Consider the following 25088-nt stretch of genomic DNA (forward strand, 5'->3'; position numbering starts at 1 on the left):
CAGCAGAGAAGTAGTTCATTCAAATTCCAATTGAAAATGTCAACAAATTACTATTATAGAATACTGTACTTTAAATTAAAACATGCGACTTCCCATACACTTTCAATTAGCGATTGAAATGACACCTCTTCTCTCCTGCTGAGCTCACCATGTGTTTAACGCCGTTAGGACAACAGCTTGATGTTGAATAAGATACTTTCTCTTGGATTAATAAGTTTGATCAGTTATTCAATTGAAATAAAGTGATATTAAGATATGAATTCCGAAATGATTGAAGTGAAAAACAAAATTCACATCAAACCCAATATCAAGATTGGTAACAGTGTTGGGATTGAGGTGGAAATAATACAGCCAACAAAATATCAACAAGGGTAACTGGGATATTTCTACTATTTATTTCAAACATAAATGCAAATACAAGAAGTTACACTGGTAGTAATATAGAAATAGAAGCCTTTTATGGGTAGAAGCTGATTTTCAAGACAAAAACAAACATTGAGATCCTAAAATAGCAAAAACTCTAATGCTGATTTAATCAATTATTATAGGTGGTTTGGAAAAGAGGAAAACTTGAAGTTTGATTTTGGATTTATTACTGGTTGATATGAATGTGTAGGTGTGTGTGATTAGATAGAATTGAACGTGTGTACTTACAGCGTTCGAATGACATCCTTATCAATGACAATGTGCAAGTGAGAGAGAAGAGATGCACACAGGCATTCTGAAAAAGATCGATAAACTTGTGAATGTAACAAGTTTGGTGATGTTTTTCAGGTAAGAGAATAATAATTATTGAAGAGAAAATGATAGTAGATATCCTAAACCACAACCCTTAGTAGAACGAAAGAGTGACTAGGTTAGTCGAGATATCTTAAGACGGGCGGAGGAAGCATGTGAGCAATCGCAATCGCCTGCCATAGGATGACAGGGGACATGACAGTCCAACAGCGTGCGCTGTGATTGGCTATAACAACTACAAGGATCAATCGCCTGTTCAACCAACAGGGGACGTGACAAACACGTCCAACAGCCCGCGAACGGCTGTGATTGGTCGATCCTGAAGGGGACTCACAGTCCAACAGCCAATCCCGGCTGTGATTTCAGAAAATCGCCTACAGGAATCCGACAGGGTACATCAATGTTGCGGATACGATTAAATGCCATCCAAAGATCAAATTCCCACGTCTAACGATTTACTGAACAAACTGATAAATAGTACAGTAATGACAAACTCACAGAATTGGATTCCTTAAGAGCCGCGTTCGCCAGCTCGGCTCAACAGCGCTGCAATCAAGTAATCACACTTTAATTTCGCTTTTTCAACCAAAAACAAAAAATTATAATCTCAAAAATAAATACCTCCGCATCCACAGCATCGAGTGTAGTGGCAGTAGTAAAAAATCTATTGAATGAAAATAAAAACCTAAACAAAATACCTGATCATGAAAAAGTGTGTGTTGTTCCTTCTATCCAGATGATATCTGAGTGAGAAAGTAACAATGCAAAACCAAATAGCGTTTACATACCTAAACATCGATGCACAAATTAATAATAATGATATAGAATAGTTATCGATTGATGTGCATAACCCTCCTACCTTGTCACGCTGCCATAGATCGAGTATTTTACTACAATTTACAATGCTAGACAAATAACATCATACTCAACTTTGCAGGCTGTAGCCAATATAAATATATTGTACAGTGAAGTTTTTGTGTAGCATATTCATGTTATGGATAAAAAAGCTAATTTATACAAGCCATTGATTTTTCCTTGGAATTTAAGGTTGGATAATCTTCTTTTTAGAAAAACATAAAGAAAATATTAGACACCATTCGAAGACCCCTATGACGACCGAATTGTTTATGACAACAATCTTCAAAAATATATCCCATGTGAAAATGTATGCAGACATAGTAGTTTGAAGCATTGAAGGTTAGCTGTGTTAACTTGGGATGAAAGAAAAAGCCTTAATAGATTTGAGCACAAAATAAACTAAATTGAAGGACTTAACCCGGTTTGCAAAAGTATGAAAAAAACATAATGCTGATGAACCTAACATACATTCATTAATATTCAAGGGTCTGATTGAGAATTTCACATTTTACAAGGGTTCACGACAATGATTTCACAAACGAAAAAATAAAATATTGATAATTTTATCACAACTATTTTGTGTTGAATTCAAGGAGTAAGTATTTCACATTGACAAAAATCATTACCAGGCCAACTAGAATAGACTAACCTGAAGCATTACGAAATAAAATTTCCTTTCTTAGGAATCCTCAATGTGATATAAATATAACAATATAATGTTGAGTTCATTAAGCTTATTCAAGACAAGACGCAGAGTAGCTTCTGTATTGGTACAATGTTGAAAACTAAGTTATTTGTACCTTAAGAATTAAATATTTAATTTATAGTACATTCTTTACGTGAGATTTTTTTAATAGTTCCATTAATTAATGGATCCTCCAGGGTATTTTCATGAATTTCATCTAGCTTTTGTGCAACCTTAGGAACAAAGTGGCCCTCATAATGGTTTCTGTGCCATTACAGAAGCGTTTATCAAACTCACTGTAAGAATAGGACTTCAAGAATACCATTGGTCTTGTTTGAACAAATCAATATGTTTGATTTTTCATCATAACTAAGTGGAGAATAATAAAAGTTCAAGGAATAACCAAAACTAAATAGTTGCAACCACCTCAGAGTATCACAATCAATTAGAGACTATCAGCTAAAAATGTTGAATTGCAGGGTCTATCCAGTAACACCAGTGTTATAAATAAATATACTGGTATTTTATTACTTCTACACTTCCCCATAGTGTGTAATCTGTAATATCCGGTGATGATGATGATTCACATTGAAAACAATGAATGGAGATTGCAATAAATATGAACCATGCTTTTTGGAAGAGTGATAAAGGATTTAATCTAAAATATTGAAACAAATCTAAAATCGAACTGAACTCAAATCAAACAATTTACAATAAAACGGCTTTAAATTAGAATTTTACATCAACTATTCGAATCAACAATCTGCAGAATAATAACATACCGTTACGTTTAAAATGAATATTTCACCTCATGTCTTATCAGTACAAATAAATTTTCTATTATAAGTAGCGAACAACATCAATAACTTGATAAAAAGAGATACAATAAGAGTAATATCCTTGTCGGTATTTAAAGCCAAAAATAAATCCAACAACCAGTGATTCATTCACAAATTGAAAATTTACCTACCTTGAATTAAAAAAGTATAATATTATGTATTTAATTAGTTATACTTCCAAACACTTATTAAGAACCATCTACAATAGAGGTTACCCCAGATACAAAAACCATTGATACATAAGAAGAGCATTCTCTTGAAAATTCATCAAATCTAAATTATTAAATGGGGATAATATTGAGTTCAAGTTTCAACATTCTAAGTTGTTTATTATTTGGTTATAGATTTCACTTGTGTGATTATCTACTTGATTTGCATTTAAGCTGCTGAGTTACATAGTCATGCAGACACTTCCCCATTTAAATGAAATGTTCTTCATACATACATTTCGACGTTGAAGGCTGACTTCATACCTTCCATGTTTTGACCCTGCTATTTGAGCTTCATGATTCCTTGGCCAATAGAAAACATTTTTAGTGCAAAAAGAGAATGATCGAAAAGAGAAGAAAACTGGTGTGATGTTCCATAGAATATAAAACAATCTCATGTCTACTAAGAATATCATGTCTTACTGGTATAGAATAGTTAATAGCTCTACCAGGAATTTATGCTTTTGCTTTATAACATGAAACCTATTGGTACAATTCATATTCAATGCTTCATCCAATGATCATCGACTGTTTATTACGTCATCATTAAATTCTAGTAACAGAATGGCTTGAGATAAATTTAGTAGATTCATCCAATTGTAAACTCCGAACACAGTATCAATTTTCTAGTAAGCAGTTCCATTATAAAATATAGAATTTCCGATTGAAATGGATACAGTGTGGAGCAGTTTTCTAGGATGAATAAATTTTCGCACCTAGGGCCGAAAATGAGACTTTTCCGGCTCGATAAGGTCATGATGGAAATTGGATTAGCCTACGGCCACTTATAGGGTCATATTTGAATGATTCAAATTCAGAAATTGTTCCGGCCTGGTCAGAAAACAATCACTTTCGGCCTTCGATGCACAAAAACCAGCTCATTACATCCAAGTGGGGCGAAAAAGATTTTGCTGGTAAAACTTGCATATACTGTAATTCACAAATACTTAATTTGAATTTGCTATGGAATCTTAAAGAAACCCATAGTTCCGGTACTATTGAAGAAGTACTGAGTGTAACTAGTAGGGAGTAACAGTGAGTGTTAAAATTTTAGGGACTCAAAGAGAATTCTCATACTTTAATAGATGAAACTAAAACTTTAATAGATGAAAATAAAAATGCAATCAATGATTCATGAATGACCAAGGAACCATGAAGCCTCGATGTGATAAAACATGCAATTTGCACTATGTTATTCTGCTCAAGTGATAACGTGAAGTCAATTCAAATAACATAGTGCTAATTTCGTGTAATATTATTCGATACTTTTAGCATTTGCATGCTTTGTAGTCCATCAATACTCGTATGTAAGAAAAATTAATTAAAACCCATACCTGCTGAGTAAGATTCGCTGGCACTCTTGAAATAATGAAATTTAATATTCTCTTTTTGATAAATCATTTTTTACAATAAAATGAAAGTATTGACTGATCATTCACACCTCATATTATTTAAAACTTGAAGGATGTACAATTCATGTTGAATTTGTAGTCAATTTCTTATCACATAGCCCAGGATTTGTTTGTTTTGATAGATCAATTTTGTCGATGAAATTACTTGAAATAGATTATTGGATTGAAAATATTTAAGAATGCTTTAAAAATAAGTAAGAATATGAAGTGTGACAACAGGCTCTCTAGGAGTAAGTATGTATTATGGTGGATGAAGCAGACATAATCTAATAACAATTTTCCAGTAACAAAACAAAATAGTATGACATATTTCAACTTACCATGAATTTATAATAAAGAAAACATACATTGGATATCTAATTTAAATTTTGTTAATAATAAATTGATGAGAATAGTATTTGTTTTGCAAAACTTGCCTGCTCTCCAGAAGATCAAGATAGATGCTACTTCAAATTATTATCATACACACAAAAATTTTCGAAAATAAATTCAGTTTATGCAGTCAACAAGAAACACAATGATATTGAACGGAGGATTATCTTCGATTATACAAAACTCATAAATTTTCTCGTGATACAGTTTCCCTACATTGTCTTTTTAGGAAAATGTGCCAGAACGTCACAGGGTAGAATACAAAAGCCTCAAGTCTATTTGGTTTGGAAAAAGCTAAAAGCCATGCTACATTATACCAGTTACATGGTACACAGTTCACATACCTAACTCATACCTGTGTCAACTCAAACACATGTTTGATACGCACTCATTCACACACGCAAACGCAAAAATTTAACAATATCGATTAATAATTCTTAAATAATGAGTGGTAAAATACCTTAATGTTCAACACATTACATTTTTCAAAGTTCGTGTCAATGAATAAACAAAAATTCCACTAACAAGGAACATTACAAATGAAAATTGGTATCTTTTAAACCTACAGAAAATATTAGTAGTTCTCTACAACTAACAGAACAATGTCGAGTAGTTAACAAAAATTACAATTGAAGGAGCATCTATCAATTATTGACCAGGTACAAATATTTTCATTAACCACTAGGATGACAAGATTGGAAATTGAGCCAGCTAGGCTTACCTCTGATGTTTGTAAGTACAAAATGACGCTGGCGCTTATTAAAACATTTCAAATACAGATTACAGTTTATCATCAAATGAAACAAGGAGCGACTAGTTTTAAAATGAACTGAAAATAAATTGAAACTAATGTTTGTTGCATACACCAATGAAATTGCATTTGTTAATATTTAATTATTCTTGGTTTGTAATAGTGAGTAATTAGGCTCTACCAAATGGGGGAAGTGGGGAAGAAGTTAGGCGTTGGGTGGGGGGGGGGTGTAATGGAAGCGATTGAGTTTCTACTTTACTATCAAGATTTGAATTTTACCACTCTCAATGAAATCAAGAATGAACTGCATTTGAAAAAGAGTATCGGTTGGTGATAGAGAAACCCTATTCGTTGAGAGAAAGCGAAGAGATAGAGAGGGGGGTGGAAATGTAATCTAAAACAGGTAGAATGTTGATGATGTCAGGGGTCAGGCCAGACCAGCCACAGTCCCCCCAACAAACCTGATCATCTGAAACGAGGATGCATCATCGGCGTGATCATAGGTGGCCCCGGGAACATGGGCGGACCTGCCGCGTACGGGTGAGGGTGGGGCACCATTCCTCCCGCGTGGGGCATACCCAGCAGACCTGCAATACAACCACAGCTGAATAAAACACTCCTCTCTCCTCATTTATTACAATTAAATAAACACTCTTCTCATCTCTCATTTATAACTGTTGTATAAAAGTTGGGTGTATAGACATTCAAGCCACCAACTAAATAGTAATAAAAACTATGGGTCGATTAAATAAAACGTCGAACCTGCTGTTAGCGTGCACTAGCTGGTGGCGTTCATGGTGAGCAGCTACAGGCAAGTCACAACGGCTCTTTCCACATATTGTTTCTCATCTGCGCGCTTGGTCATGCATGATCTCACGTTCACTTGCACATACATGAATCCAATGTGACCATGCCCTAGCAAATACTAGGTCTAGCAGCTGTTGCTACGTCAATTTTTATCCATATGCATCGAGCGGTTGCTAGAGCGACCGAAATATTTCAAGTTCCACCTACAGTAACTATATAATCAAAACTGGTTATATAGTTACTGTAGTTACACCTAGGCCTAGAAAGTGCTAGCCAACTTTATTCAACCGTGTCTTGAAAATCTCTTAGAATTAGCAATTGATAGCTTTTATTCAAACGACCTATTGAGATACACTATCTGTTACACTATCTGAGATACACTAGCTGTTTCGAATTTCTATGAACTTATGAATAGAGAGCATTCATGTTGAATTTCACCTGCATACATCTTTTTGTGGATTTTCCAGCACAAATCTGTATTTCAGATATGTATTCTAGTTGATCTATACCTAGTCATCTACAGTAGATCTACAGTTCAACTCCAGTTGTCCTGAGTGAGTTTGATCCAATATCGATACTTGATAATAATAAACCTTGTTAATCTCAAAAATATAATATATTTATTGTTATCAATGATAAAATAGGAAACAATAACAAAATAAAAAACCTAATATATCTAAAACACGAAATAACGTTTTTTAAATATCAAAGCCTAGACCTAAAAATACATCTTGTCTTGTGACCAACTAACGATTACTTATTTACATCTATAGGCTACATTCAGTTTTATTTTCATAGAAACTGATGGTTTTCAATAAAAATATCAAGTAAAGGTTGAAAACTGAGCCCCGAGCCCCGCACCCTCTGCTCTGATTACCGGTCAGGCGACTTGGCATAGCATAGATTCAATTTACTCACTTTTGGTGAAACCAGAACCTCCTACATTGGAGGTGCTGGTGTAACACAACATTTCAGTTTCAAGATAGCAATTATTCTTTTTTAAAAGATAAAGTCCTGAGGACTCCAGTTATGAAGTATAAGATACAGTAGATTATCTTATTGTCGAATATATTCGATTCCAACAGAAAATGTGAGTGTAATTTGTTTTACCAATACATTTTGTAACAGCTTCATTAATCTAAAACAGTTATTCTTGCAAAAATTACAAAAATGTTCATTTTTTAGAGTTTGTTTATTCTATTCGAAATTATATCATTTTGTATTTTGACAGTACATCATCTCGCTCGGTGAGACTAAAAATATCGAAAACACATAGTGAGAGTTGACATGCGGCCAATTATTAAAATGGAAGAAACAGACTAGGCACTTTCTTGTTTCATAAACTAATTATTGCCAATGAGTTCATGAAATTTGAAAGCACTCTAGTCTACTCTAGTCGACATATTGTTTCACTCATTCTAATAATTGACTGTGGGTCGGTGTTACCGTGGAAACCTCGAGTACGTATACATATCGTAGTTTGGAAAGGATCAAGAAATCATCAACCTTGATTTACTACAAGAATTATTATGAATATGTTATGTTTTACTATTATTATTTATGTACTATTATTCATGGTTTCATACAATAGTTTACAAATTAGTATTATTTTTTGGTTTTCTAGTTGGATTCATTCTGGTGCTATTGTTCTATGAGGTAACATACTAGAGAATAGTGTGATTTTGTGTACCTGATAAAGCTGACATAAGTGGAGTGTGCACTTACCGGGATGTATGCCCATGTGGGGTGGGCGCATCATACCCATGTTACCTCCAATCATAGCCGGATGGTGGAGGGGCAGAGCGGGTCGCATCATGGGGGGACCGGGCAGCATGGCGGGGGGGCCAGGCATCATTTGCCCCATTTGCCCCATCTGCCCCATTTGCCCCATCTGACCCATTTGGCCCATCTGACCCATTTGCCCCATCTGCCCCATTTGGCCCATCTGCCCCATTTGGCCCATTGACACAGGCAGTGCCATCGGGAATCGAGCCATCATTGGACGCCTCTGCTCCTTCAAATAATCAAATAATCATAAATTCGTCATTCCGATTATTGAATGCATCAATCGCTTCAATAAATTATATTCATAATATTACATTATATTCATCAAATTCATCCTATTTTATCCATATCTTAATCAATATCAAGTATATAATTTTATTAAACAACCAACAATGAATAGCATCCTCCAATCATAACAGCATAACGCTGTCAAGGAATTTACCTAAGACTGTGCAACAAGTTTTGGGAAACGTTTTACTGATGACATTTTTCAAAGTTTTTCGATTTGGATACTACCTAGTTTACAAAATCAGAAAGGTTTCTCAGGAAAATTTTATTTTTGATTATTACTTTTGAAGATATGAGTGCCTAAAATTAATTTTTGAAACAGATATAGATTTTTATATCAATCATTGAGAAAGTTATTTGATTTTTAAAAAGTAAATAGATAATATTTTTCAACAGTTCTCATGAAACAGAATAGATCTACCTTATAGTTTACTAAGAGATGAAATGTTAGGCTGGCCATTAACGGTTGAATATGTCTTACATTGTTGTATCATTACAGCTGTTATTACAGCGGAAACGCTTTGAACCAAACTTTTGAGGTTAGGTTTTGGTATCTCCAAATTCTTATTGCTTATTTTTTACTTTGCTGCTGCAAAATAAGGTTTGAGGTTAAATTATTTTTTCATAATTTTAATTTCTAATTTTCAAGTGGTCTATTTATTGTTAGGAGCCTCTCGCTGATGATGAACATGTGTATGAGTACATATGAAAACGTGACATGCTTGTTCTACCGTTAGTGCCAGCCTTAGAGACATTCAGTGTATGGTAGATTTTTACTTTCCTTGCCCTACTACCATAGGTAAGGAAAGTATTGCTTTCCAAAAAAAATTAAGGTACCCAAATTTCAAGTTTTCTATACGTTTCAAGGTCCCCTGAGTCCAAAAACATGATTTTTGGGTGTTGGTCTGTGTGTGTGTGTGTGTGTGTATGTGTGTATGTGTGTATGTCTGTGAACACGATAACTCCATTCCTAATCAACCGATTGACTTGAAATTTTAAACTTAACGTCCTTATACCATGAGGACCCGACAATAAGAAATTCAATAAAATTCAATTCAAGATGGCGGAAAAAATGGCGGATAATTACTAAAAAACCATGTTTTTCACGGTTTTCTCGAAAATGGCTCTAACGATTTTCTTCAAATTTATACCATGGATAGCTATTTATAAGCCCTATCAACTGACATGAGTCTCATTTCTGGGAAAATTGCAGGAGCTCCGTAATATTTTTGTGAAAAATGGCGGATAATCACTAAAAAACCATGTTTTTCACGGTTTTCTCGAAAACGGCTCTAACGATTTTCTTCAAATTTATACCCTAGATAGCTATTTATAAGCCCTATCAACTGACTTGAGTCTCATTTCTGGGAAAATTGCAGGAGCTCCGTAATATTCTTGAGAAAAATGGCGAATAATCACTAAAAAACCATGTTTTTCACGGTTTTCTCGAAAACGGCTCTAACGATTTTCTTTAAATTTTTACCATGGATAGCTATCCATAAGCCCTATCAACTGACATGAGTCTCATTTCTTGGAAAATTGCAGGAGCTCCGAAATATTCTTGAGAAAAATGGCGGATAATCGCAAAATAAAAACATGTTTTTCACGATTTTCTCAAAAATGACTTGACCGATTTTTTTCAAATTCATACCCTGTATAGTTATATATCAGCTCTATAAACTAGCATGAGTTTCCTTCCTGAGAAACTAACAGGGGGTCCACTCCATTCTTGAGAAATTTACTTTGTAACCTCCTTCTCGTGCTTGAGGTAGGTGGGTAGAGCAGTTTATTCAAAAGAACACACGTCGATATTTTATTTGCAGAACAGCTGTTTTGACAACTTTTAAAAAATCCTTAAATTTCATAATTCAAACAAAGGAAAATGTACTCTGAAAACAATAACAATAGTATAATCGTAGTTTTAATAAAATTATTAAGCCGCCAATCGGCATAATGTTATTCCCCTAGATTATCCTCGTTTAAGAATGAGGCTTATAGATCAATGAGCAAGGAAAGTAGAGTGTGAGTGTACCACACCAGATTTTTTATAGTTATTATCAAATGTGTTTTGCGACAACAAACCTCAGGCTGCGGATGCATCGGTTGCGGTGTGCTGGTTCTGACAGCAGCAGCGGGGGCCGGCGCACTGGAAGTGGGCGGGGCGGCCTGGGTGGGCGTGGCCGCACCAGCAGAGGATGTGGTCTGGGTGGGCGTGGTCGCCGGCGCAGTGGGCGTGGTTTCGGCGGCTGGCGCAGCAGTCGACGACGGCTCTTCCACGTGGTACTTGGGCAGTTTTGCGCGGTACTCCTCCAGCGAGATGTCCTCCTGCGGATGGATGATCTTGCTCGATGCGCCCACTGTGTTGATTAGATTCACTTTTGGCGGATCCGAACCACTACTGCTGCTAGCGCCTGTCGTTGCACTCGCATTTGTTCCACTACAAAAATCAACAATTCATTATTAATTTGTTGAATAAGAATTGATGTTGTGGAATTTCATCGTAATAAATTTTGCCACACATTTCTTCATTAAAACAGTGTTTTTTCAATTCATTATCAATCACATTCGAACAATATAATGCAATCCTTGACAAAATCGAAGCCGTGCAGTCAGTTGTAACCGTGGTCGAGGATGGCTTCTATAGGAAGAACTACACAGGATTGATTCTATTCGATCTGAATGAAGGATTTGATGTCATTGTTCACAGCATTCTACTAAATTACAATTTTTGGTTGTCCGTGATAGAGCTTTAAAATTATTTGAATCATTTTAGAGGGTCGTACTCAGATAGTGTGTGTAAACTTAAGTCTTTCTGATACACTTAATGTACCACACGGAGTACCTCAAGGATCCATTCTTGGGCCACTATTATTTCTAGTGATGATGAACGATATAGAATTAAATATTTCATCTAGAGTTGTTTGCTAATCTGATGATTCATCACTGGTTACCAACGATGTTGATCTGAGTGCTCTACAACGAAAAATGTCCAACAGTCAGGGTGAGGCTTCAGCTTGGTTTAGAGCGAACCACCTATTTTCAAATAATGTCAAGACGCAAACACTGGTGCTTGGACTGAGAAAGATTAGTGATGGAGAAAGTGCAAAGCTTCTGGGCATAACACTGGATCAGAAGCTCACATGGATACCCCAAATTGAAAGTGTCTGCTCAAAATTAAGTAGGGTTATATATCTCGTTCGTAGTCTCAAGGACTGTGTGCCTTCCAATTATTTGAGAATGTGCTACTTCGCCTTTTTCCAAAGCAATTATATGTATGGTTTAGTCTTGTGGGGCTGCGCCCCAGAGGTTGAAAAAGTATTCTTGCTCCAGAAAAAGGCTTTAAGAATTATATGCGATGTTGCTTATCTGGAACATTGCAAGCCTCTATTTATAAAACAGAAAATCATGACAGTTTACAGCATGGTCGCTTTCAAACTTCTCCTCCAAATAAAAAAGAATTTAGGCTCATATAGCTGCAGAACCGACATTCACAGTCATAACACTTGGAACAAATCAAAAATAGATGTACCATATACTAGACTGAATAGGATAGCAACCAGCCCGAATCAAATATCATTGAAATTATTCAATAAATTGCCCATACTAGCCAGGAACCTAACAACTAAAATTTATAAACAGAACAGAGAGCGCCTCCTATTAGACAATCCATTGTACTCACTTTCAGATTTCTTTAATCTACCATTTGACAACTATTTTAATTGAAGCAGGGAAGAATATATCTTTAAGTATAAGTGTTTTCAATATTTGTATTGTTATGTTTTTGATGTATTCTTTATTTTATTATTTAATGACTATATTCTATTATGTTATATGACTTTATCCTATTTGATGTATATTCTTTATTCTATTGAAAGATACCTTATATGGATGAATTATTATATTATGTACTTTTTACTATTGTGAGATTGAAACCTGAAGTTATGTACGGTATTATTATCAAATTGACGTTTCCGATAGCATTGTTATGTATTGAAGGAGTAAAATTATTCTTATTCTTGAAATATTTTTCTACTAAATAGTGTAAATGTGATACACTTCTTATAATAATGCTCAAGTCACGGACAAGAAAGAAGATCCCTGGACCGATTCACCCCTACAACAGTATGAATACGCAACTATGTGTAACAATAACATTTGATCATGCAGCTGATTTGTATCTAGCTTTTTGATTTAGCCAGTCAGCATGCCAGAATTTTATAATTACGAATATAGTACAGTAGAACGTCGATAATTCGGACGTCAAAAATCCGGACCGTCAATAATCCGGATTCGTCTCTGGCAAGAAATAAAATTTTTGTACCTTCTGTCCTCGGCGCTAAGCGAGGAGAAAGGGAGTGGTTGTTGAAGGTGTATATACCTTATACTCTACCTACCAATAATTGAATACTGTTATGCAATTTTAACAGCTTTGTTTCTTGAATAGTGCGTGATGTCCGTTTTTTTAACGTAATTTCGATAATCCGGATAATTTGATAATCCGGATGGGGTCCGGTCCCAATTAATCCGGATTATTGACGTTCTACTGTACAGTCAATATAGACATAAAAAAGGGGGTGTGCTTGCAACTTATATTGTAGTCCTGATTTTTTAATATATTATTTGGATACATGAGAGAAGTCCAGAACCAATTTCTTCATGCAAAATTTCCTTGTGCTAGATACAGAGTGGCCAAAAACCTCGTATTTTTTGTTCATGTTCCAGTTTTCATTCGGAACTCTCTATCTCCAATGACTACTGAGTTATGATTTTTTAAAAGAGGGTAAAATTATAAGAAAAAATCAATTCTGATGAATTTTAGTTTTTATAAATCTATGAATGATGAATTTATAATTATAAATCCTTCTGGGCATATTTTTGTGCTATACAATCTGAGATCAGGTTGAGCGCTCTATCTCATGTACATTTCCAGGTACACCTGACAACAATGCTTTTTGTATTGTGAAAAACACCTAATTTTCAGCTTCAAACATCATCACCAACTACATTTCCCTCATATTGATATTTCGCACAATGATATAAGTTCATGAGATTATGTTCACCCGTTGTAAATGAGAATCACCCTTTAGATGAACTTCATTTCAGTATTTCCTAGTGGAGAGCCGCGCATAAGGACAGCTCAAGGATAAAAATTTCCAACACCTTCAACATTTGACACAAACTTCGCCCTTAAAGGATTCAATAAAGGCAGCAATTCAATTTAATACCTCTCCACCCCACACAGAAATATCGGCCGAACCGGATTGGAATGCTACATGACAGGTGTATCCCCGGCCTTATGAAAATCAAATTACAGTCACTGTAACTTCCCAAAAAGTGGGGAAATTTTGTGTTTCCTTCTCAGTATAGAATGTATCCAAACAACTTGAGAGAAAACCAGACCTACATCTTCAATACATTGCAAGCACAACCCCTTTTCCATCCTAGTAATGAATTGCCGACTCACCTATAAGCAGGAAAGGTTGGTTTAACAGGTCCAATCGACGCCGAACTGGTGATTGGTTTGAAGTCAGCACCGACAGCAGCACTGGATGAGGTTGTACTAGTAGCAATGGCAGCCGCACTCGGAAAGAGAGGCTTGTTCTGTTGAGACGGAGCACCGGGCATCGCACCCATTGGGCCTCCTGGACCCATCATTGGTGGCATTCTGTATCCAAAAGCACAACATTCATGAGAAAAAGATTTGGGAGAAATCAAGTAGTTGAATGTTTGGAAACTGCATAAATCCTACCTGCTTGAATTTCATGTGACCATGTTTTGCGAATGTGTAAAAATAATTTTCTGATTTGTGAGCATGGATTTGTTCAAATGAGAAGCCCTTTACCACTCTGTTCAGTAGTCAGGGTGAGATTTAAAGAGACATGGAATACCTTAATCAATATAATTTAATATAGGTATTGAAAAGAAAAACTTGAAGTTCCACACCAACTAATTTTCGAAAATGAAATGCAACAGTTCATTTATTTTTTATTCAATACATTACAACCATTTTTGAAAATTGAAGCACTGATGACTTGTTCCATTTTTGACTTAAATTCAAATCTAATCGTAATTTCATTTAAATGAGAATGAATTTTCATTAAAAAGATATCGTTGTATCCTAATAACGAAGACTACTTATAGCTCCAAGAGTGCAAGTAATGCATATCTTTCAAAAAGGAACTTGAACGTGAATGTCTAAGCAAGTCTATTGTATTCGTGGAAATGAAACGCACGAACATTTTGTTCAAAGAATCAACTTCATTAAACCGTTGTGAGTTAAATTGATGAAAACCCATGTAAGTTATAATCTATATGGTTTACCGGAGAATTTTATTTACTGGCTAAAAGCATTCTCAATTCTCAACAATACTTTCAAGCTAGGGGTTGTACGTTCTTTAGGTTGCTTCAACACACACAAGAAAATAAATAGCCATGAAAATGAACAACTTTACAATGATTTAATATGAAAAATGTACAGAGATTACAACACTTACCCTAGGATAAGCACACATACTAACATGGAGAAAACATTAAGATTCGATCACATGCAGAAGAAACACAAACACACAAACACTTATTGAAAGTATCAGAACATTTTCTACAATAAAAACGGGAACAATGTATGGTTCTAATAGATTCCTATTAGAAAAATTAGTACACAAAAACGAAAAATAAAAATTGCATTATCAACAGCTAAAATTCATGACAAGCATTGCGGTAATTGCAAAAAATTTCAACAGATTATAAAAGTTTGTGGAACATATATATATATATAATAAAATTTGTCAAAATGCAATATTGAATGATCAACTTACTTATTATCAATCCACTTCGGTTATTGCATCATTTTCATCATAATTATCATTTAGACACATTGATACTCAGTTGGTCATGCTATTTGTTATTATCAATTGAAAGAATAAATCAATCGTATTTTGAATCTGAGGATAGCACCATAGAGAAACAATAGCATAAATAGATATCCCATGGTATAGGGCGTTTATGTCGCAACTTTTACTGTTATCTCTAGCCGATAGTCCACGCAGTTCTTTCCCGTGCTTTATGACACTGGTAGTCTCTCATATTGTGCTGTTCATACACTCTTATCCCAACAAAACAGTAAAAATCGACAATAATCAACAGTAATCGGCTTGGGATAACAGTAAAAGTTGCGACATAAAAATCCTATACCATGGGATATCTACTTACGCTATTATTTCTCTGTGATAGCACGTTACAATACAGAACTTCATTACTAGATTTTAAATTGCTTCTTATTTGGAACATATTTATTCATTTAATTAGACAAGATGGAATCGCCATGTTCATCCAGTATTATGCACTTATTTGAAAACACAGAATGTTAATACAGTCAATCAGAGGATGCCAACACACCATGGCAAAATTATTATCCCTGACAAGTGAAAGAACACTTTCTACCTTCAAGTTTTTAATTTGAGTGGTCTATAATTATATCTAACAGTAGAAAACATATCAAAACAGTATTTTTCTTTTTATGTTAAATTTGACATGTCTATTGAAGATGTAAGTTCCCCTTATACCCCTAATACACCCTACATCATTTTCTAGCATATAAAGCCAATTACAGACAAGTATTTATTTAAATAGTCCATCTCAGAGTCGAAAAACATATTTTCATTTTCTTTCTTATGAACAAGAGTTTGAATTTCAAAAAATTGAAATTATCAAAAGGTTGAGAATTATTTCACAAAGTATAACAATAGAAATATATAATTTCAAAGTACAATAAGATAATTGATATTAAGTACCAAAGATAACTCTGAATAGGTGAATCATGTCCATAGAAGAAAAAGAGTGTAGTGAGTCATTAAAATCAAGTTGCCTGCTCACCATTCAAGTTTCAAGATATTAAATTGAAATGTTTGAAATATTTAGACATATTTTGTGAATTTCAGATATATTGAAGGGCCCACGCGTTACCATTGATAGACACATGTGGAACAAACTTCAATATGTTCGCCTATAATTTTAAACAAATACAGGATGTACCGATGTATGTATATGCCAGAGTCTTGCCTCAGGCCGCTACTACATTGCAAGCCGAATTTCTCCAGACTAGAACTATCTTCGGCTTCGCTTAAGGCTATTCGGTACACTTTTTTATTCATTTAAATTGGATAATCTTTTTCAATATAGTTTTTAGGATCATTATAAGAGTGAGAAAAAGTAGCAACTGAAATTTTTAAGTGGTCTAATAAGCGAGTTATGGGTTTTCGAGAGTGCTAACTCCGTTTTCTTTCCAGATCATAAACGGTTTCGAATTTTCCATTGGAGTTTTTTTAATACATTCAGTACATCATTGGCTTTGTTCTAATATGCGATTTATGCCAAAATAAACAAGTTATGGAATTTACAAAAAAATGTTACATTTTTATTTATGCACGATAATTCCCCATATCGTGCATATGTTTTAGTTTGAAAAGGTACATTTTTTGAATTTTCAAAAGAAGTTCTGTTAATATAGTGAAACCGTTTATGATCTGGAAAGAAAACGGAGTTAGCACTTCAACGACCCATAACTCGCTTATTAGACTACTTAAAAATTTCAGTTGCCACTTTTCTCACTTTTATAATGATCCTAAAAACTATATTGAAAAAGATTATCCAATTTAAATGGATAAAAAAGTGTACCGAATAGCCTTAAGCGAAGCCGAAGACAGTTCTAGTCTGGAGAAATTCGGCTTGCAATGTAGTAGCGGCCTGGGGCAAGACTCATACATCGGTACATCCTGTATGCTATGAATTGTTAATTTTAACTTGGGAAACATTTTATAAATTGACGGATAAGACTTTAAAATTAATAGAAAACATGTTACGAAATTGAATAAAGTCATCTTGACTTTATCAGAAAAATTATGAAAAAGCTCGAAATTGATGGAAAAAATTAAAAATTGATAAAGATCAATTCAAATTTCAAATTGATGATTAACAAGCTTGTTGATGAAAAAAGAGGATTGTTGATGGGAAATATGTTTCCAATTGATTCAATTCAATTCATTTGCATCTTTTGTTATTCGCATTCGAGCAGCAGAAGTTTTTTTCGGATTTTCTACTTTAGGAGTAATATTTTGATGGAAAAAATGACTGAAATTGATGAAAAAGCGCGTTTGTAACTCGTAGAAAAGAATCTTCTTGGTATATGATGATTGAAATCTATGAGAAACGAACTGAAGTTGATGGAAATCATGTTTGAAATAGATAGGAACACTTACCCAGGTCCCATGAAATGAGGCGGTCCCATGCCAGGGCCCATCATGGGCGTCCCCATGGGAGGGACCCCGTAGGGCGCGTGGGGTGGCATCATCCCTTGGGGCATCATGCCCTGAGGCGGCATTCCCGCTGACGCATTCGTCATCATCGTGTCCGCCTTCTTCTTCGGGGGCGGCTCATCCTCGCCGCTGCTCGGCGATTGTACCCTGTTATTACTGCCGCCTCCGCTGCCGCCTCCTCCTGCTAACAAAAACAACCATCATATAATTATTAAAATGCGATGTTGTGGTAGATAATACATATTGTATTAAAAATACTTGATATTGTCAAAACTAATACTATGAAGCAATCCCAAAATGTGTTAAGTACGGTAGTAGTTCTGACAATAACACTATTATCAGTCTCTAGTTAAGTAAACTGACTATACATTGATAATGATTCGACACCCGAAAAAAGAATCTCAAATTGTGATAATAAAGTAGTGCGTTTGACAATATCGTTTTTATTCAACAGGAAACCTTTTCTTTTGTCATAGCATAATGAAGGATTTGGTGAGTCAATTTATCCATTCATCATAACATCAATAATCCTATTATATTAAGCGAGCAATTTCAGTATACCTGTTTATATTTTTATATCTGGTTATTTATGTTCAAAGGATCTCGAAAACGGCTCTAACGATTTTCACGAAATTTGGAACATAGTAGGTTTATGATATAAAAATTCGATTGCACTAGGTCTCATACTTGGGAAAACTCGCTGAACGACATTAAAAGGATAATTCATCCTTGGCTGAAACAGCTGAGAATTTCGTCGTCTGTGGATAGTAAAAAGTGAGCGAGTGATTCTGTGGAAAATCAAAATATCGCATCCCCGAAATTGACGTATAGCCAGCTGTAAAATATAAATACGATCATTTTAGAGAATTGTATTCTGTTCATCAATAAATAGAAATAACGAGCGAAGCTCGGAGCCCCGATATTGTAACATGATACTCACTGATAAATTTCAGCCGTAAACATTATTTATCAGAACTGTATTTGGCAGAAATTAATAAAAATCAATAGCGTAAAGTCGTATAGAAGCCCAGGTATTTTACGAAAAATTGAAATAAAAATTCATTTCCAGGTATTGTTCCAGGTAGGCTATTGGTATAGAATAGAATATTTTTACTAGCCCAGACATAATTGACCGAGCGAAGTGAGGTCTACGATTCAAGTCGACGGTTTGGCATTTCTCTTAATGTTTAAATGTTTATATGTTGCGCATTTACGGCGAAACGCGGTAATAGATTTTCATGAAATTTGACAGATATGTTCCTTTTTTAATATTGCGCGTCGACGTATATACAAGGTTTTTGGAAATTTTGCATTTCAAGGATAATATAAAGGAAAAAGGAGCCTCCTTCATACGCCAATATTAGAGAAAAATCAGACTAAAGAATTATTATTCATCATAAATCAGCTGACAAGTGATTACACAGATGTGTGGAGAAGCCAGTCTATTGCTGTATTTCCATAAGGTCTATAGTTTCAATAAGGTACTTGTGGATGAGAATACTGCGTGAGGTCTACTGTTCACAGAACTACTAGTATTCTTCGTATGGCAATTGTCTTTGTCATGGCATTTTCTTTTTTGTCATGTCTTTAGTTTTTTTTTGCTGAGTGTGATGCTCACACGTGCTTTTGCCTTGTGCGTGGGCAATGAAATAACGGAAGATGACACCAAAATCAGATTTCAGTGACCGGCTGCGGTCTCACATCGTGACATTTATGTTGCCAAACATCTGAGACTCCAAAATCTGGTGGCTAGACTCTTGACTGGTGAACCAGTTTGATGAGCCCCATCAGAAAGACAATCCAAAACTCGCTCGGACACAAATAATATACAAGTAAGGGATCGACAGTCTCACTCCTGGTGTCACACCAGTGTAATAACAGCCTGACAAAAATGTTGAATAATTCTGATAGAATTAGGCCTATACTTAATTTATTGTTATTGGTCAATAACTTTGGTTCAATTTGACAACTTCAAAATATGAAAAGCCAATCATAAATATTTAAACTTCATTATGATGGAAATATCATATGATGGATATACCTTGTTTTCCTTGTTTCATCTTTTCATGTTCTTTCAAGTCTTCGGGGGGAATTCCTTCCATTCCATAAATTTCTATTTCAATGTTTGATCTAGTTGACATTGAATTCGGTACTTTATCAATTGCTTCTTTATGTACCTGAAACAGAGAAATGGATTCACTTTTAAAAGAAGTACCTAGATCATTGAAAATATTTGGTATATTAGTGTACTATGACAAGATTTGGGTAGTCAGTATCAGTATTTAAGAATCAAGTGTCAGAATGCTTACTTGACCGTTGAACGGAACTAATACATTTTTGGGAAAAAACCAGGACAATTAGTGGAGTTCATCAGACCCAAAAATAAAAATAATTATAATAATAAAAAAATTAAAAATAATAAAATAATTATAATTGTGTTATAAAAACAAAGCCTATCTTTTGTTTGGGTTTCAAACACTTCTATGTTATACATATCCAACATGCTAACAACAATAAAAAAATTAATTGAGGAAATTTTAATATAAACTTGAATGGAGTTATCATTGCAAATACCATTGACTGAATGTAAGTAATTTATTTCTCAAAAATATCTCTTTCCATTTGAAAAATATCAATCAATAAGATTAAAAATTATTGATTTTTCTACCAAACACTTTTTATGTAGAATAGTTCTAGTTTTTTTTATAATCTCTACTTTCCTATTTATATTGTGTCAAAAATAATGTTTTTTAACGAAAACTGATCTAGTTATCGCTTATTTTTGATGATACATCAACTTATCAAGTAATAATGAACCCTCAAACAATCTACTATAAAAATTTTCAACAGACTACCGATTTGTGTTCGTGAGCTAAAGTATAGGATGTTTTGTATGCAGTTACGTGAGAGAATCAACTACCCTCTTTACTGAGAGCGGATGAAACCAGTAGTCTTGTGGAACAGTTTGAGACAGTTTTGGGGTAGCAGTCCATCTACAGAGCCACATGGTACGAACTATATGCAGCCATCTCAAGCTATTTGGGTTTTTATTGTTTTGAACTTTGACGAAGTCTGTCTGGCGACTGTCGGTCATGGACTGAATATACTGAATCATTACACCAAAAACTATTACATTACGCCTCTAAAAAATGGAAAATATTGATACCAAAAAGAGATTGTTTAAGCTAGGCTATCATATATATTTTGAAACAGTCACATTTCTTCTTAGGGCTACTGAAATTAATAAAGCACAATAAAATATATGAAGTACACTTTTATTTTATTAAAGCACTGTGATGAAATAATTAAAATAAGTTGTGATAAAAAAGTGTACCGGTACTTGATAGCTTTTACTGTGTTTAAGTTATAAAGCATTGTAACTTATGCCTTGGCCTGTTCCTAATTTTATACAAAAAAAAAGATCTTTCACTTACATCAAGTTTATGATTACAAGGTAAAATTATAAAATAAATTGGTATTTCCATGACGCCATTGATCCTACAAGTGTGGGTAATGGATAAAGAAGAAGGTATAAGGTAAATTTTGAAAAATTTGAATTTAATAAGTTACTTACCTGCATACAATGAATTGACAGTCCAGGTCCGGTATACAATTTCTTGTGACATATATGACACTTAAAATGTTTTGCTTTTTGATGCTGTATCAAGATCTTTTCGTCTTCAAACTCTCTGTTGCAATACCTGTTTCATTGGTTCAGGAAAATATAACCGTAATATCAAAAATATTTAAAACAAATTAAAATGAGCAAGATGATATTAAATATTTGCAATAGACATTAAAATAGAGACCAGATTTCGTTAATTTATCTGCCATTTGGTTAGGCTAATTACTGCAGGAGTACTGATCCACAGCAACAATATTTTGTGAAAGGGACACAATAATGTATAACAAGACATTTCAATATCAAACAAATAGCAAACTTATCTTCGAAAATATTTAATTTATATTTAAAAATATTATATTGGAAAACAAATACAATACAATACATTGAAAGCAATAATAATAGTCATTTTTTAAGAATGTATTGTAGTTAACTTATTAAATATCATATTTTTATATTAGACTATATTACAAGTTGACTAGATAATATATGATATAAGCTAGATGAACTTTTCAATTCTACATAGAAAAACGTATTTTAAGAACTGCTACATGTCTATAATAAGAAGAGTTTCTATGTACTTCATAATTTCATGCAGAACCTAATCCTTGACCAATTTTAACATAACCTAACTAAGGTTTCATTAAAAGATAATTTTGTTCATTAATTTTTAAAACTTGTTGGGTAATGGAATAATTTGATTATACAGGCTATTTGATGATTATTTTTAAAATGTGTAAATTAGAAAGATTGAAATGTTTTTTGATTCATGTATAGGTTAGGTTATAAGTTACCTTTATTTAACAAATCAACACGTTGAAAAAATACTTTGTTTGACAATAGCAGGATTGGTAATAAAATTTAATTGTTCAATTTAATTTAAATAACAGTATTGAACGCACAAAACCAACGTATTGTTAGCTTTTTTTACGTAGAATGTCTACAACTCTACAATAGTAGCATAGTTTTAAACAGAATTAAATAGAATTTGTATTAGATTAGACTCAATATCCAAGTGATAAAAAAATTGACTTTTAAAAATGTAAGAGTCCACAAAGAAAATATCTGAAATATGAACCTGAAAAAGACAATGCATTATTGACAAAACACACAATATTCAAATTATTTCAAAGGATACCAGCACCAAGGTTTTGAAAGCTTCTTCTTCTTACGACCCATTTTACAAAATTGTTTTTATTGAAAATGAATAAACACTTCGAGAATGTAATTTTGCTATAAAATAGAAATATTCACTTGAAAAAAATGTATAGCAGATGGTACAATAACTATTTCAAACGAAGATTTGCCAACGAGAAGATTGCGATTGCAGCCCAGCCAAAGAGCCAAACCAACATCGATGAGAGATGAGACGAAAAACCAATCCCCAGGCTGCAAATTTGCTGCAAAGAGGTTGGAGAATAGAGGAGAAAAAACTAGAGAGCTCAGGATTAAAATTGGTTCGAGAGTTAACCAAAAGTTTCAGAAAATATGGAAAAGTTGATTGATAATTTTTTTTGTTCCAGAGGATATATTTTCCATTTTTATACTATTAGTATTTATTATTGAAAGTGCAGCTAGTCACTTAAAAATGCGTTTCAGTTCATTCCGTACAATATAATACAGAGTGATCAACTGAGTGATTAACTGATTCTACTTGTGTAGTTGACAAAATATCAATATACTCGAAATTATACTCAAAAATGAAATTCACTAATGAAGTCAGCGGAAATGACATGAATGTCGGCAAGGTTATTGTCAATCTACTACCTACGTTTTCTCACCTTCATAGCTGTAATTCAACTTATGGCAGTATATCTGATACTATATATATGTTTTCATTTACTGTACTAATAAGTAGGCCTAAAAGGTGTTAAGTCAGTTTTCATGATTTTTCAGGAAAGCAAAATAAGTTCAAAAAATCTGGTGTGGCGTATCACACAACTTTCCTTGCCGTTATGAAAATTGATCACCTGACGCTAGTGTACTCGCGCATCTCAAGTCTACTATTCAAAGATATGAGATAGCTGGTGATAGGTCAAAAACGCTGGAAACACACGTGGTCTGCTATATCTTCGTAGTGGATAATTTGATAGAACCAACAGTTGCCAACAGTTTGCAATTTAATAATCACATTTTCTAGGATTTCAAGCTTATTTTCAATTCTAGGTGGAAATGTTACTGGTTAATAATTTGCAGAGATTTTCATGCTCAATCTTTTCCACTTGAAATTTTTTGTTTAAATTATTGTATATGAAGGCTGATAATTGAGAATCTAAAATCAAACTTTGCATAGATGTGGCGAAGCTCCTAAAATTTTTAAAGATATAGGACTTGTTGCAGTTGATAGAGCTTATCAATAACTATTCTGGGTATAAATTTGATAAAAATCGTTTGAGCCGTTTTCGAGAAAATCGCGAAAACCCCTGTTTTTGGCATTTTCGCCATTTTAGCCGCCATCTTGGATTGCATTTGATCGAAATTGTTCGTGTCGGATCCTTATAGTGTACACAGACGCACATACACTCATACACACACACATACAGACCAATACCCAAAAACCACTTTTTCGGACTCAGGGGACCTTGAAACGTATAGAAATTTAGAAATTGGGGTACGGTACCTGAATTTTTTCCGGAAAGCAATACTTCCCTTACCTATGGTAATAGGGCAAGGAAAGTAAAAATTATGTATGAAATTTATGAATCATTATTGAAAGTATTAGAACGCTAATCGTTGCTCGATATATTTCTTCACATGTTTACTGTGTCTATAGTAATGGCTTCTCACATATTGACATTTTTCATACAGGTGTAAAAATCTTTTGTATTATACATCTGTACGACTTAAACTCTTGGTATCGAAGTATTTTATGACTTAACCCTTTTTGATCTTAATTTGAGTTGACTGGTATCATTTATATTAATACCTTATTGCCGCGTCTTGAAGGGGATAAGTTGACTTATCCCAATCAATACCGTACGGTACATATTTATTTTCTTGAAAGTTATAAGTTGACTAGTATCATTTATATCAATACCGTACCTATTCATTCTCTTGAAAGTTATGAGTTGACTTGTATCATTTTTATCAAACATGAATGTTTTTTTCTGAGATGTATCCATTTTACCATGAGAATAACTCTAAAACAATACTACCACATAGACTTAAATCTTCTATACCAAAAAAAGAGCAAATTTCTCTGAATAAGATGTGGAGAATATTTAAAATCGACATATTGTGACTTAACCACTTTTTACTCATCAGTACCTACTTCTTGTTCATTTTCATTATTGGTGAATATACTGATTACGGTACCTATATCTATCTCAAGTCATTGATAGGCTATGATGATGTTTGTACACTAATGATTATAATATAGTGTGTTGATTACAGAATGCATGGACATGCTCA

The 25088-nt window shown here is 33.9% G+C and overlaps 1 protein-coding gene across 4 annotated transcripts; it reads right to left on the reverse strand.

The window, feature by feature from the left end:
- Positions 1-372: 372 nt before the first annotated feature.
- On the reverse strand, positions 373-23048 carry LOC111052948 (BUB3-interacting and GLEBS motif-containing protein ZNF207). Of its 4 annotated transcripts, none has more exons than XM_022339767.2 (8): positions 22816-23048; positions 21630-21756; positions 20097-20232; positions 17999-18239; positions 14209-14409; positions 10827-11181; positions 8397-8685; positions 373-6451 (listed from the first exon to the last, which is right to left on the reverse strand). In XM_022339767.2, the coding sequence occupies exons 1-8, from the start codon at positions 22854-22856 to the stop codon at positions 6330-6332; spliced, it is 1512 nt and encodes a 503-aa protein (XP_022195459.2). In that variant the 5' UTR covers positions 22857-23048; the 3' UTR covers positions 373-6329. The 4 variants fall into 4 exon arrangements, with proteins under 4 accessions (XP_022195459.2, XP_022195460.2, XP_022195461.2 ...); XM_022339768.2 differs by having other exon boundaries at positions 4386-6451; positions 17999-18236; positions 22816-23042; XM_022339769.2 differs by having other exon boundaries at positions 4386-6451; positions 8397-8679; positions 22816-23042.
- Positions 23049-25088: the final 2040 nt, after the last annotated feature.

Source organism: Nilaparvata lugens, chromosome 10, assembly GCF_014356525.2.
Source record: "Nilaparvata lugens isolate BPH chromosome 10, ASM1435652v1, whole genome shotgun sequence".
Taxonomy (NCBI): domain Eukaryota; kingdom Metazoa; phylum Arthropoda; class Insecta; order Hemiptera; family Delphacidae; genus Nilaparvata; species Nilaparvata lugens.